Here is a 13,466-nt window from a genome sequence, read left to right on the forward strand (position 1 = left end):
GAGAGGAGAAAGAGAGAGAGGATATAGAGAAAGACAAAAAGAGAAAGTAACAAAAGAGAGAAAAAGGACAGACAGTGAGGGAAAGAGTTTGAGAGAGAGAAAGAGGCAGAGAGAGAGAGAAGAGAGAACGTGGGAGACAGACATGAAAAAAAGAGAAGAGAGCATGAAAGAGAGAGAGTGAAAGAGGGTTAGAGAAAAGAGAGAGTGGATGAGAGACAACTGTACATATCTGTTGTTCTCATCAGTTATGCAGCACTTGGTGCTCAGGGCAGAGAATGATTATTCTAATGGGACCCTTAATAGGACCCTCAGGTTTCTCTTTTTCTTCATGACCAGAACAAAAGGCCTAATCCTCCGCTCATCATCACCCACTGCCAAAACGTCACCCCACTTTTGCCAGTCCCACCCAAATGAAGTAGTTATTGTGCTCTCTCTCTCTCTCTCTCTCTCTCTTTTTTTTCCTCCACCTGAGCGAAGGAGATAAACTCATTAACCATGCTTCTCTACTTCCATTGTTTTTTTCCTCCTCTTTTTCTTTTTCCTACATGGGCACAATAACTGCTTCTTCTATCGCCTTTGGATATTCAAATCTGGGTCACATATGGCGAGTGGCAATGTAAAAGAAGCAAAAACAAGCCGAAAGAAAAAGGAAGAAAGGGTGGGGCGGCAACTTATTTCAGGGCCATTTATTCCTCGAGTAGGCAGTGACGGCTGATCACACCATGGGCGCAAGCATTTAATATCTGCTCAAGAGAGATAACCAACACCTCGCAGCGCCGAGCCTTTCTGCGCTGACGTAGAATAGACCTTATAAGAATAAAGGAGGGGAAGACAGACAGACAAACAGACAGACACGCACACAAACACACAGAGAAAGCATGTGCTGGTAATAGAATGAACAGGTGATGAGGAGAGGGGAAAGTTCTACTGTTTACTGTATAATGTGATGGCATGTCAGTTCAGAAGCGGGTGAAATATCCATTTCCAGCGCTCTAAATGAGTATGGGATGAAAAATAGCCCGGGACACGCAGTTCAATTCGGGCCTGGCTGCGAATCTATTCCTGCTGCCAGCTCCACTTTTTCAATCAGTGTGTGACAACATCCATCACTCCAGCCTGGGCGGCGTGGTTACCTTGGTGACAGATGGTGTCAGAGAGCAGGGTCTCATTCTGGGGGAGAATTCGGGCTTTACTGGCGCTGACTGCAGAGGTGAGAGTGAACAACCCGCCATTCAGCACTTCTCTACAGCATCTAGCTTTTAGCAACATGTTGTCCCCCCTTTGCTGCAGTAACTGTCTCTACTCTTCTGGGAAGGCTTTACACTAGATGTTGGAACATCGCTGTGGGGATTTGATTGCATTCAGCCACATGAGCATTAGTGAGGTCAGGTACTGATGTCAGATGATTAGTTCTGGATCACAAACTCCACTCCAACTCATCCCAAAGGCATTGGATGAAGCGCCATCACTCCAGAGAACATGGTTCCACTGCAATGCTCGGGGGGTAATTTAACCCCTCTGGCTGATGCTGGGCATTGGGCACGGTTAATAGTCCCATTCTACTGGCACTGCTGGTTTATTGGAGAATATCCAAGCAGTGTGACTGAACACGTGTCAGTAATGGTTGCAGATTAAAGTAGCTGAAATCACTAATTTGAAGGATACTTTTGGATTTTTGGTATCTATGAGTTTATTTTTATTTATGAGTAGCTTCAATTCGATTCAATTAGATTCTCTACAATAAACAAGTTCTATCTACGCTCGAGCTTTACAATCTGACTGAGGCCTGGTCGGAAAAAGTCATGTTTGGTGTTCAAAGTTCAGTTCTTAAGTTTTATACTGGAACCATGAGGCTAATGTAGCTAGCAAGTAAAGTAAGCTCACATCTACCAGGTTTGCACTGTGCAAATTATAATTAATTATAATTATAGTTCAGTTTCAGTTTCACCCTGTATTCCTTGTAATTGTCAATCAGCTGTGTCAGGTAGCTATCATTTCAATATGTATGAGAAAGTTCAGTCACATTAACTAGCAAATGTGGTGAAGCTAGTAAAAACAAGCTAAATTTAAACTGTCTTCTTCTTGATCTAACTGGTCAGCATAGAAAAAATGATTAATTTTCTCTCAGGGAGTGCTCCACAACAAAAGATAAGCTCACAGGCTGTAAAATGCATCTCTTCCATATCAAACAACTGTTTTCTAAATTCATTATATACTTTTACTTTTACTCTCAAAATTGGACAAAGGTACAAAAGTCACATTACTAAAACAGTAGAAGCAGCAATACTGAAGCTTCAGTTTTGTTCATATTGTTGTCCACTTTTAGAGATAACCAGAAGGGGATATATATATATATATATAATAATGTCGGTCTTTTAATCTAGAACAGCTAAAAAAAGAAGGTTCATGTGAATTGCCATTAACTTAGCATTAAAAAACTACTACAATATCATAGGGAGGCTAGCAGAAATCATAGAGGTGTTTCTTCTCATGTTTTGACTGAGGTTTGTCACTTATGACTCAAATTGAAGGTCTACCTAGGCCTAGAGATTCCTTAACACTTCAACCTGGTTTAAGGCAAGAGTCTGATGATTTAGGCCTGCAGTTTGCACTGTGCTAACCTGGTGGCTAATAGCCTAGCTACATTAACCTTGTAACTCAAGCGCAAAACTGAAGAAGTAATCGTCAAAGACCAAACGTCTTAGCTGATATCTGAGACATTAATTAGATCTTCATTTTTATTTTTTTTGCTTTAAGAGCAAATCTATGAAAGAATCCGTCAGATTTTGGTTTCTATTCTTAGCGCTCTCAGTTGTTGAATCATTCTTCCATTTGCTCTTTCCTGTACGTCTGAAACCTTTCATGGTTATGAACAGATGAGACTCAGTCAGGAAAAGTGCATGGTGGGAGCTGTGTCCAGTCCGTGCTTTGGCAGAGCAACAGTGGGCAGTGCTGAACCTCTTCCATAGGTGCTGGAGAGACAGTATGTGTGTGGCCCGTGAAAGCAGCGAGTGGGAGGGGAGCTCTCCAGAGAGACTGCAGCCATAACAGCTGCTACACCCGCACACACAGTAAACAAACCCCTCATATCTAATGGCTAAAGGTGAGAGAGAACACACACACTCACACACATTCATACATCACCTCAAGGATCAACTCAGTCTGAGAAAGCAGGTAGGGATGCAAGTTTCTTTGGAAAACTACACAATTTTCAAATAACACCTTACTGTAGGGCAGTGTTCACGGCATCTAGCCCACATAAGCTCATAATGACAACTGATATAAACCCGCATGAACATTTATAAAGGCTTATTTGATTAATCATAGACAGAGACAGACATAGTCATTTGTCATAGAGGCTGCTTTCGTCAACTTTGATGTCGAGGTGACAACACCTTTGTCAGGTCACATCAGTTTGTCTGACATTAGTGTGTTATGACACTTTTTTGAGTGAACTGACCTGCATTTTAACAACAGACTTTGTAGCTAAGTGTATTGATACAATGCTTATAATGCAACTCAGGTCTTATAAATGTTAAAATGAAGCTCATTTTCTTTCTACTCCTCTAACTTATTAAGGTTTTTTGACCATTATATGGAATTAATTCAAGCTGCAGTCCCACAATATAAAATCTATTAAAAATCTAAAAAACGTTTTCCAGATTTTTGATATTACCAAGATTGTTATGATCTATTTAAACTCAAGACATTTACTGAGATAATAATAAGCTAAATTTAAGCCCTAACCACTAAATTTCAACTTGTGAAAATAATACTTACTCATAAGATCTATTTAAGGTGAAATTGAAAGACTTTGATTTATCACAAGTTTAATTTTTAAATAAAAAACATCCAGAACAGCCTTATTTTAGCCACACCCCTGCAGTTTAGAGCAGGAACAATCAATGTCACTTGAGACAGATGTTATGTCAATTTGGCATTAAAGCTGGCAAATGCAGCTTTTATGAGAAATGATGCCTATTGGCCTAAGTGTTTATACATGTTTATGTAGGTTTATGTCAGTTGTCATGAGGGGCTTACGTAGGTGTTATGTAGCCTATGAACACTGCCCTACAGTGAAGTGTTAAATTTGCCCGTGAAGAGTGAAAATAAAGGTAAGGCGTTTTAGAGGCTGAACTTTTGTAGCTCTTGGATAAGAGAGTCACTGGGGTTCTTTCCACAAACACCACACAGAAAGTTTCCATCCCTCACGTCGCCAGTGTGGCTGGTAAATATTTAAATGTAATGTTCTGACAGCAGGTTGAACACAATAGCTTTGTCACGCATGCCAAGTGATGAGGTTTTGTGATTCACGTGGCCTTGTGGGGCTGTATTGATTTCCTCTTTCCACTTCTCTTTCAAACTCTACTCCAACCCTGAATAAAAATGAGCTTAGTCCATGGCTCTCTCTTTTAAGGTACAAAATGGTATTAAGTTTGCAGAATGGAACAGCAAGGCTAATCCAATAAAAACTGACCTTCTGCATTAGATGAATATCGAATAGTGGCTTAAACTGAAGTGTTGTGCTGGATGGTAAGACCTTCTACTCTATTGCACCATGTGGTCATCAATAATAAGTAAGAATCAACTGCATGCAGAAAACAAATTACAAACACGATAACATGCATAAGCATCTTCACTGTACAGCATGCAGGAAAAAAACCAGACATCTAAACACAGTAAATATCTCAATGCATTTTATATATAGTACTGTGTAAAGTCTAAGGTCATGTTTAGAGCTGTGTATCTGGGCAGTATGTGTTTATTTACTTTGAAAAACACTAATATTATGATAAAAAACATTATTATTATTGTTATTATTATTATTATAATTATATTAATATATGTGTGTCAGTATGTTGGCTTAACCATCTCCAAACCTCTCCTTGGAGTTAGTATCCTATACCTGGGGCCTTTCTCATAAAGCACATTCAACCTAGACAGAATTCCTGACTAAATTTTTACTTCATAAAACCAAATACAACCAAAGGTGACTTAAAAGTAAGGTATGGTTTCATGTTTGCGGTCAACAACTTTCTTTGATAACCCAGGTTCCGATAATCAAGCAATAATTAGTGCTTGTTCATGTGCACTTTGAAGCAAGAGTTTTACTTTTAACTGCATTTACAGTTGTCACAATTTATTCTAATATGTAAATGCAAGAACACACTTACTGCCCAGAAACAGTTGTATGCAAAGGTTCGGGCACCCCTGGTGAAATTAGTTTTCTAAAATAAGTTAACACATCCTCTACAGAAAATACACTTCTGCACATTTTAATGCACAATAACTGTTTATTTACTGAGTTTAACATGATGGGAAAAAATAAAACATAAAATATGGCCTGTACAAAAGTTATGGCACATTTCATATTTTATGATTTTTTCCCCAGTATTTTAAACTCAGCACATAATTAGAAATAGTGCAAAAAGTCATATTAAAGGGAAAGGGAAATTCCACTGACTTATCAAAATTTCAGCATAATTCAATAGGTGGAATGTAAACAAAGCAATTCAGAGTGGTTTGATGTGAAATGGTTCACTGTAGAGAAATGTGCATACCTGAACTTCTTTACTGTGGTGGTGACCAGTGAACCTACATGTCTCTTGACTTTTTATATGTAATTCTGATATTGGTAAAATAAGGTAAATCTGAAAAAATATGCTTTCTTTGGGGTCCATTTTGCCTTGTAATGCCCTGCATGTACCTCTCCAACATAAATGGCTGAAAAATTAAGTTCAAGACCAAAATCTTATCACAACACTATTGTCTCAGGCAGTATATTCTTAACCATTTCATGTAATAACTTTCTGTGAGGGAGTTTTTAGAAGCATAAAACCTTCTAGATGTCTGGTTTCAATTGTGATCGCCGCTATGAAAAATTCTTTGTAAGTGTCTCTAGAACACCATCACATCAAACCCCTATTATATGACTTTGTTTACACCTTAATTATTTGATTATGCACAACTTTTCAAAAATTGTTGGAATTACCCTTTAAGTGTGTTTTCTGTTGAGGGATGCAATTTGAAGGTATAAAAATTTTTGCACACTCTAAATAGTTTCATACCATTTCAGCACAGTACCATACAAGAATTACAAGATTGCACAAAATCAAACAGCACACGCCCACACACACGAACACACACACACACACACACACACACACACACACACACACAACAGTGCTTCACAAAGAGGCGGAGTTCAGAAACACACACATGTAGAGTGTTAAAGAGGCTGGGCAGTGAGGGGTCTGACCTGTTAGCTGGCTGTCGCCTGCGGCCGGCGCGATGCGTATGTACGGCGTGGTGAGCTGGGTCACGATAATGGCAGCTAAGGCAAGAGAAGAGTTCCAGGCCAACATGCAGGCAGGAGAGAAGAGACAGAGAGAAAGAAGAGCAGGCTGAAGCCAGAGGCTGGCCAAAGAGGAATCTTTAGTCACAGTGCTAGGCAGACAGAAAGACAGACAAGCCTACTTTTGTTACTCAAAACATTTAGTAGTTATTCAATTGACAAAGGCAGGACATTCAAGTGATGGAACTGTGTGTGTATGTGTTTTTTGTACTTAGGAAGCATTCATCGCATTGATACCTCCCCTGAGTCTCAGCAGAGTGACAGCTACCTTGAACATTCAGCAAGAAAATGATAGACAAAAGCAAATTCTAGACAAAAGCCATCCATGTCTGTGTAGACTAAATAAGACAACTCATTTCAATCCCATAAACGTTGAACAAAGAGAGGAAGCCCATTCTCTTCTAATCTTTGTTGGGGTTGGGGGTGTAGGGAGGGAGCGTGCGTGTATTTAGATGCATTTGCTGTCTGCGACCACCGTCTTGAAAAATAAAGCGAAAAAAAAGCCACTCATTTGCATAGCACAGCCCTGGCACCATTAGAGAGATGGCATGTAGTAAGGAAAATAGATTATCTACCATCTGTGCTCAATTAAATTCCAAACGGTGTGCAGGCTAGTGCCGAGACGAGCCTGTGGCTTGCTAAGTGCCTCCCATGTTCGCTAATGGTCCACGGGAGGTCAGGAATGCAACACTGCCAAGCGATTCTGGGCTCTGAAATCAAATGTCGCTCAGCTTTCAGTGGAGCTATGTTCCATCTGTCACGAGGAGCAGTGTTACCCTACAGTACCATCAAACAGTGCTCCAGCAATATGCTGAGGGAAGCTCGCCTTTACAGCTAGGCCAATGCTCACATTTATTCTGCTTCAGCTAGAAGAGAAAGGAGCACAGAGCTGTCAGGATTGCTCATTACTCCATTACTGCATAACAAGGAAAAAAATCTCTATTTTTCTCCATCATTTGAGCACAACAACTTTTACATTGTGTAAAATTAAGATGATAAATAGGCCAATAGAAATGCTCAAAAATTACTTGGAACAAAATCTCTTCACATTAATGTGGATTAAAGGTTAAGAATCTTATTGCCCTCTTCTGTAAAGTTACTATTTTGTGTGTAACTTGTGACAGTATTTTTACGTAGTGTTTTTTGTTATTTTCTATTTTGCTTAGCATTTTTCATGTTTTTGAAATGCTGTGGGTGGTTAGTTATTGTTCTGTTAAGTCTGTTCTTATTGTTTGGGCTTTTTATAACATTCTGCTTGTTCGATTATTTGTCAAAATGAACAACAGGTTGCTCAATTACTAATACAATTGGTAGTGACAGCCCTATTATAAAAGGTATAACAATGTAGAGCTGGGCAGTACTGATAAAATTCAGTATTATTATATTTAAAACTAAAAATCGATATTGTTGCGTAACATCAGCAAGTATATGGGTACGGATTATAGTACATCTGCCAGCACATAAATAATCTACTCTGGGCTCCTGAGTGGCGCAACTGTCGAAACGTTGGCCCTATCATCAGGAGATCGCGAGTTCGATCCCTGGTGATGCTACAGCCATCCGTAGCCGGGAGTCCAGGAGAGCACTGGCCTCGCTCTCTCTGGGTGGGTATGATGGCCCCCCTTCTCCCCCCATTACTTAACGTGATGCTAGTAAGCACAGCTGTCTGTTAGCTGACGTAACAGATCTGGCGGTTGGCGCTTTCCTCCGAGTGCGTTCAGCTGTCCAATGACATTGCGTGAGCGGCAGTTCGAAAAGAAGCGGTGGCGCTTCACAGGTCTCGGAGGAAGCCTGTGTTAACCTTCGCCCTCCTGGCGTTGGTAGTATCGTGTGATTGGGGGAGTCCTAACTAGCGGGTGGAATTCAAGACAACTAAATTGGGGAGAAAATCGGGGAAAAAAAATAAAATAAAAAAAATACTAAATAAATAAACAAATAATCTACATTGATGCTTTTATCAAAACACTGATGAAAACAGTTTGTGATTTCTTTACAAAACTAGAAACTACTAAAATATAAGAAATTGAGATAAAAGGACAAACTTTATTATTTATCTTCAGTAATGTTCACTGTTTGTTTTAACAGGTATTAGCAGGATTACTTTAGGGGGAACATGTGAAACTAGACGATTAGATTGCATTGAGCTCAAACGATGTAGGATGGATTTGAGGTTTTGACTGATTGTATGTTTAGCACTGGCTGAATAAATAACAACAATTCCTATTAGAACCATAAGGAAGTGTGAGTGAGTGTAAGTGTGTGAGAGAGTTTTGCATATGTGAAAACATCTTTTCCCAGCACAGACAGATACACTCTTAAAAATGAAGGTTTAAAAATAACACTAATCTTGGCTTGGACGTGTAATTTTCTAGGAAACACACGGTTTTCTGGAAAAAAAACTTAATTGGAATAGAACCTTTTCATTACACACAGGTTCGTTCAACTTAAAAAAGTTGTTCATAGTCATATATTCCATTTACAAACATAGTTCTTTACAGACCCATCCACTGAAAGGTTCTTTAGGGAACCAAAAGTGCTTGTTCTATGGCATCACTCTAAAGAACAGTTTCTGGCACCTGCATTTTTAAGAGTGTAGGATTAGTACATACAAGGTCATGTTATGCTTCAAGTGAAAATGAATGTGCTCAGTGTTTGCTGCAATGCTGTTAATAGGATTAGATACTGAGGGATGAACTGTCATTTAAAAGCATGTGTAGAGTTCACTGGAACACATGAGCACACAGAGGGCTTTCTGCAAGCATGCCAAAATAACCAGGGGCTGTTGTACAGGTTTAGGAATGTTTCAATCTCCACACAAGATTACTGTCAGACAGTCCTACCTTTAGTGGCCACACGGACACAATCGATTTTGGTTTCCTGTGAGAAAGAAAGAGAGAGAGAAAGAGACAGAGACAGAGAGAGAGAGAGAGAGAGAGAGAGAGAGAAAGAAAGGGAGACATAGAGAAATCCATAAAGAGGTAAAAGCAAGGGGAGAGAGGGAAAGACAGGGAGAGAGAGAGAGAGAGAGAGAGAGAGAGAGAGAGAGAGAGAGAGAGAGAGAGAGAGAAAATGTTATTTTTCTGTCACAAAAATGGTAACACACTAGCTGTCATGGCTGTTAGGGGGGCTATGCCTTTCAGTCACCTTCTCTGTCTCTCACAATCTGCTGGGGAGGCTGACCGTAAAATGGAACAGACGGAGGACAGTAAGCGAGAGAGAGAGAGAGAGAGAGAGAGAGAGAGAGAGAGATGAGGGGTAAAGACAGGGACAGTAAGACTAGAATACGAGTCTCTCTGGTTGTTAACTTGCCAGCAGTCTGAGGCCTGAGCTGACCTAACACTGTGTATGCGTATGGTCTCTTTTCAGGTCACCTATCATCAACAACACACTCCCACATCCCACCCACTACACACACCTCCTCCACTCCATTTCATCTTTAATCTGCTCATCAGGCCTTTCCATAACATGGTTTAACGCACTGGCTTCTATTACACACAGGTTTAGTGCAGAGAAAGTAGAGGGAAACATGCTGAAATTATTTCCTATTGTAATCGACTGAATGCTGCAGATGAAGAAAACAGAGATTAGGTTGAAAAAAGCAGGAGTACGTCTTTAAGTTCTCCTGTTCACTGAGATGAAACATATCCCAGGTCCTTTTTACACTGGGGCCCTGAAATAACAATGTCAAAACACCAATAGCAGCAAAAGCAATCACACAAAGTATACAATCTCCAAAAAAGCCCTCGCTTAAAAACGGAATATGAGTCACAGCCTCCAATAACTGAAGTTGTAAGGCCGTCTGTGTTTGATAGCCCAGCAGAGATGCATAGAATGAAAAAGCAAATTCAGAATTCAGCAGTGTGCAGTAAAGCAGCTGGAGCCGGTGCAGCGGCAGCTAGGAGTGGCTCCACTGCTGGCAGTGGAAGTGCAGTCAGTGGAATACGGGCCATTTAAAAACGTTAGGAGAGGAACATCTCCCCCATAGGTATTCAATAGATTGCAATATTTTGCAGCTCTGAGGGGAGATCCGTTCAGTCCCTCCTTCGACTTTTGAGAACAAAACGAAACAATAGGCATTTGGGGAAGAAGAACGAAACAGTGGTGGCATATAAAGGCTGCCTTCGTTGTCTTACAAATGAGGAACAAACAAAAAGAAGCTGGGGACATGAATATTCAAGAGGCAGCAAGTGACGGAAGAGCTGGTTTTAATCCCTCTAGCTTTATTACAGCAAAATGCACTTGTGAGGCCCGCTGCATTATTGAAGAGACGACAAATTAAACTGCAAAGCTCTGAATTATTGAGGCTGGTGGCAGGATGAGTGAGAGCAGGTAGAGCGAATGGCAGTATACAGGCCATGAGCCTAAATCATAAACAACAACATCGCCTGCTCCTTTTTTAAACTCCAACAGGTCGCAGTTCCCCTCACAGGATGGGTTCAGACAGGGAGTGGCGGCGGGGGGAGTGCAGAATAAACACTGAAACCAGGCCAAATGTGAATAATAAGAGCAATAATAAAATAATAATACATTTTATTTAAATTTAAATGAGCCTTTCAAGACCTCAATGACTTGTAGAGAGCAATAATAAAAAGATACCAGTACTTGGAGGTAAAAACAAAAGGTATATACATGCACACTGCCATTGAAATGTTTGAATTCACAGGTTTCAGAGGTGTTAAATAATTAATAGGAAACTTGAATGAGAAAACATCAAAAATAAAATGACAATAAAACTACTCTCAACTTCATAAGCTCTGTCCACGGACTGACTTTGCCATTTCCGTTCTGACTCTATTCAGGGGTTTTCTTTGTGGTTGGTTACTCTGCATGTCCCTTTCCTGTCAAAGTAGGCTAATGTTAAGGGGTGAAATCCACCACATTCTGAAAACAGCCTGGCTTGTAATTAGAAATGGCACATTGTTATCATAGATAGAGAAATGGCAAATTGTTATCAGCAGAAAATGCTTAATCTGATACCAGAAAGAAAGACCTGAATGAATCCGATTAGATTCTGTAACAAATCTACTCTGAAATAGCACAAACTGTGTGATGTGATATTGTTAGCTGTGTATTTCTTTCTGTGAACTAGTAGAGCATTTGCATAGTTTGAGCATAATATCCTACATTTAGAGACTCACCTGAAATGAAGTACTTCAATTCAGAACAGCTTTTTTAAAATCTTTTTTGAAAAGAAATATTTTATCGATATCTGTATCGGCTGATACTCCAGGCTTCAATATTGGTGTCATAAAAGAAAAAGTGGTATTAGGCCAACTGGATTTGATTTTAAAAATTGTGATGAAATCTTGAGAGTAAAGAAGTCTGTTGTAAACAGACTGTAAAAAACATTGTAATTGGATAAGTATATTACTTAAATACTTATATACATACTTATATCAAGTATATTAAGTAAATTAAGTATGTACATCTGATTTAGTTCATCTGAATGTAACCCTAACCTCACCTTCTCACCCAATGAGAGAACATAATGAGAGAACTATATATAACTTTATGTTATAAAATACATTTTTAAAAACCCAATTAGAAAACCACCTTTTTTATTTCTAGATAGATTTGTCTTTTTGGTGCTTGGCCCACTACAAATATTATAAAAAAGTTTGGGCACCTCTGGCCTAAAATATGGTGCTGGTGAAGGCCATTTTTATGACAGATGTATGTGATGATCATCCTCACTTATTTTTGTCATAACACTGCCATCTACCCCTAGGTGCTGAGGGCCAGAAAGCAACATGCCACATCATTCACCTGGCTCACTAACACCAGACCATCCCCCAGTCAGTCAGAGCCATTGGGGTCCTAGTATATGTAAATAAGGAAATGATTACCGACATAACAAACAAACACTCAAGTATTAGAATTATTCGGGCCAGCGTTACACACGCACACAGTCTTAAGTCTTTCTGGTGTGTACTGACTATGCTCTCTTAAAGACTGAGTCACAGTGGAAAAACACCCACTGCTCTAAAGGCAGCTATTAAGGACTGATGCATGTGACTGTAAGCAGCCATAAGGTGGGCAGCTAATCTTCTCTCTCTCACACACAAACACGCACACATACCCCGCAGGCCGAGCGCCTCCAATTAGAGACGGTGAATTATCTAATGGCCTGAGCCTCTCTCTCTTTCGCTGGCGCTGAAATAAAGGATTGGCTTTTCATTAGGGTCAATTTGCATATAAAAAAGGGAGATGGCTGATAATTCTAATTTCCAATTAAACTGGAGTGTTAATAATGCGCCCGTGAATAGCCGCCTTGTACTGTACCTCTGAGCGGCTCTCTCTGAAAGCGCTCCCTCTCACTGATAGTCGAGTCTCATCTGCCTCTGCCAGCTCCACTCTATGTGGGTGCAAAATTCTCTTTTAATGGTTGGAAATTCAATATTCCTAAATTGAGCATATCACTCTGCTGATGGAGAAGGACTTGATGGAGAAGCGCACTGGTGGGCCGGCGATGTATTGCAAATTACTCTCTATTGGGTACTAATCCACAGCTTGCTGTCTCATGCAGATTCTCTGTACTTGCAGGGACAAATTGATTCCAGAAAGGAGTGTGGCATTTTTAAAGAAAATGAAATACCATGTATTTTTGGGAAAATAACAAAGGCCTGAATCCTACCATGATGGGGTCAATGCATAAGCCAGCATTCTGCCTTTAGTTTACTTTTCTAACTCTAGACCTGCGACGACGTCTAGTAGTGAAAACAAGTTCTCTTAAAAAGCTAAAAGGAAATCATTGATTTAACGATGTACAGACATATGGAAAACAAACCCAGTCAAATTATGTTTTGTTACTTTTCTAAGTGAAAATAAGTACATGTCCTCTGCTTACTTAAGGGAACTTAAGTATGGCAAAGACAGGCTATGTTTTTATGTTTTTTCCCAATATGTAAAATTCATTAAATAAACAGTAGTTGTACATTAAAAAGTACTCTGTAGAGGATGTGTTAACTTTTTCACTTAGAAAATCAACACGTTATTTCACCATGGGCATCCAAACCATTACATATCACTGCAACAATAGGCTAAAGGTTATGAATTCACAACACTTGTTGTGAATTCACAATCAAAGATGTACATCACTGTTCCTAAACAT

The 13,466-nt window shown here is 39.6% G+C and overlaps 1 protein-coding gene across 9 annotated transcripts in view; it reads right to left on the reverse strand.

The window, feature by feature from the left end:
* Window positions 1-13,466, reverse strand: part of ptprma (protein tyrosine phosphatase receptor type Ma) — a 263,649-nt gene that overhangs the window by 68,841 nt on the left and 181,342 nt on the right. For 6 of the 9 annotated variants that reach the window (XM_036589675.1, XM_036589718.1, XM_036589694.1 and 3 more), the window contains exons 13-14: window positions 9,196-9,232; window positions 6,260-6,334 (exon numbers count right to left, since the gene is read on the reverse strand). In XM_036589675.1, coding sequence (XP_036445568.1) covers window positions 6,260-6,334; window positions 9,196-9,232 — 112 coding nt within the window. The remainder of the gene's footprint in view (window positions 1-6,259; window positions 6,335-9,195; window positions 9,233-13,466) is intronic. The other 3 variants (XM_036589734.1, XM_036589745.1, XM_036589725.1) reach the window with 1 other exon arrangement.

The sequence above is a fragment of the Colossoma macropomum genome, unplaced genomic scaffold, assembly GCF_904425465.1.
Source record: "Colossoma macropomum unplaced genomic scaffold, Colossoma_macropomum, whole genome shotgun sequence".
Lineage (NCBI taxonomy): Eukaryota > Metazoa > Chordata > Actinopteri > Characiformes > Serrasalmidae > Colossoma > Colossoma macropomum.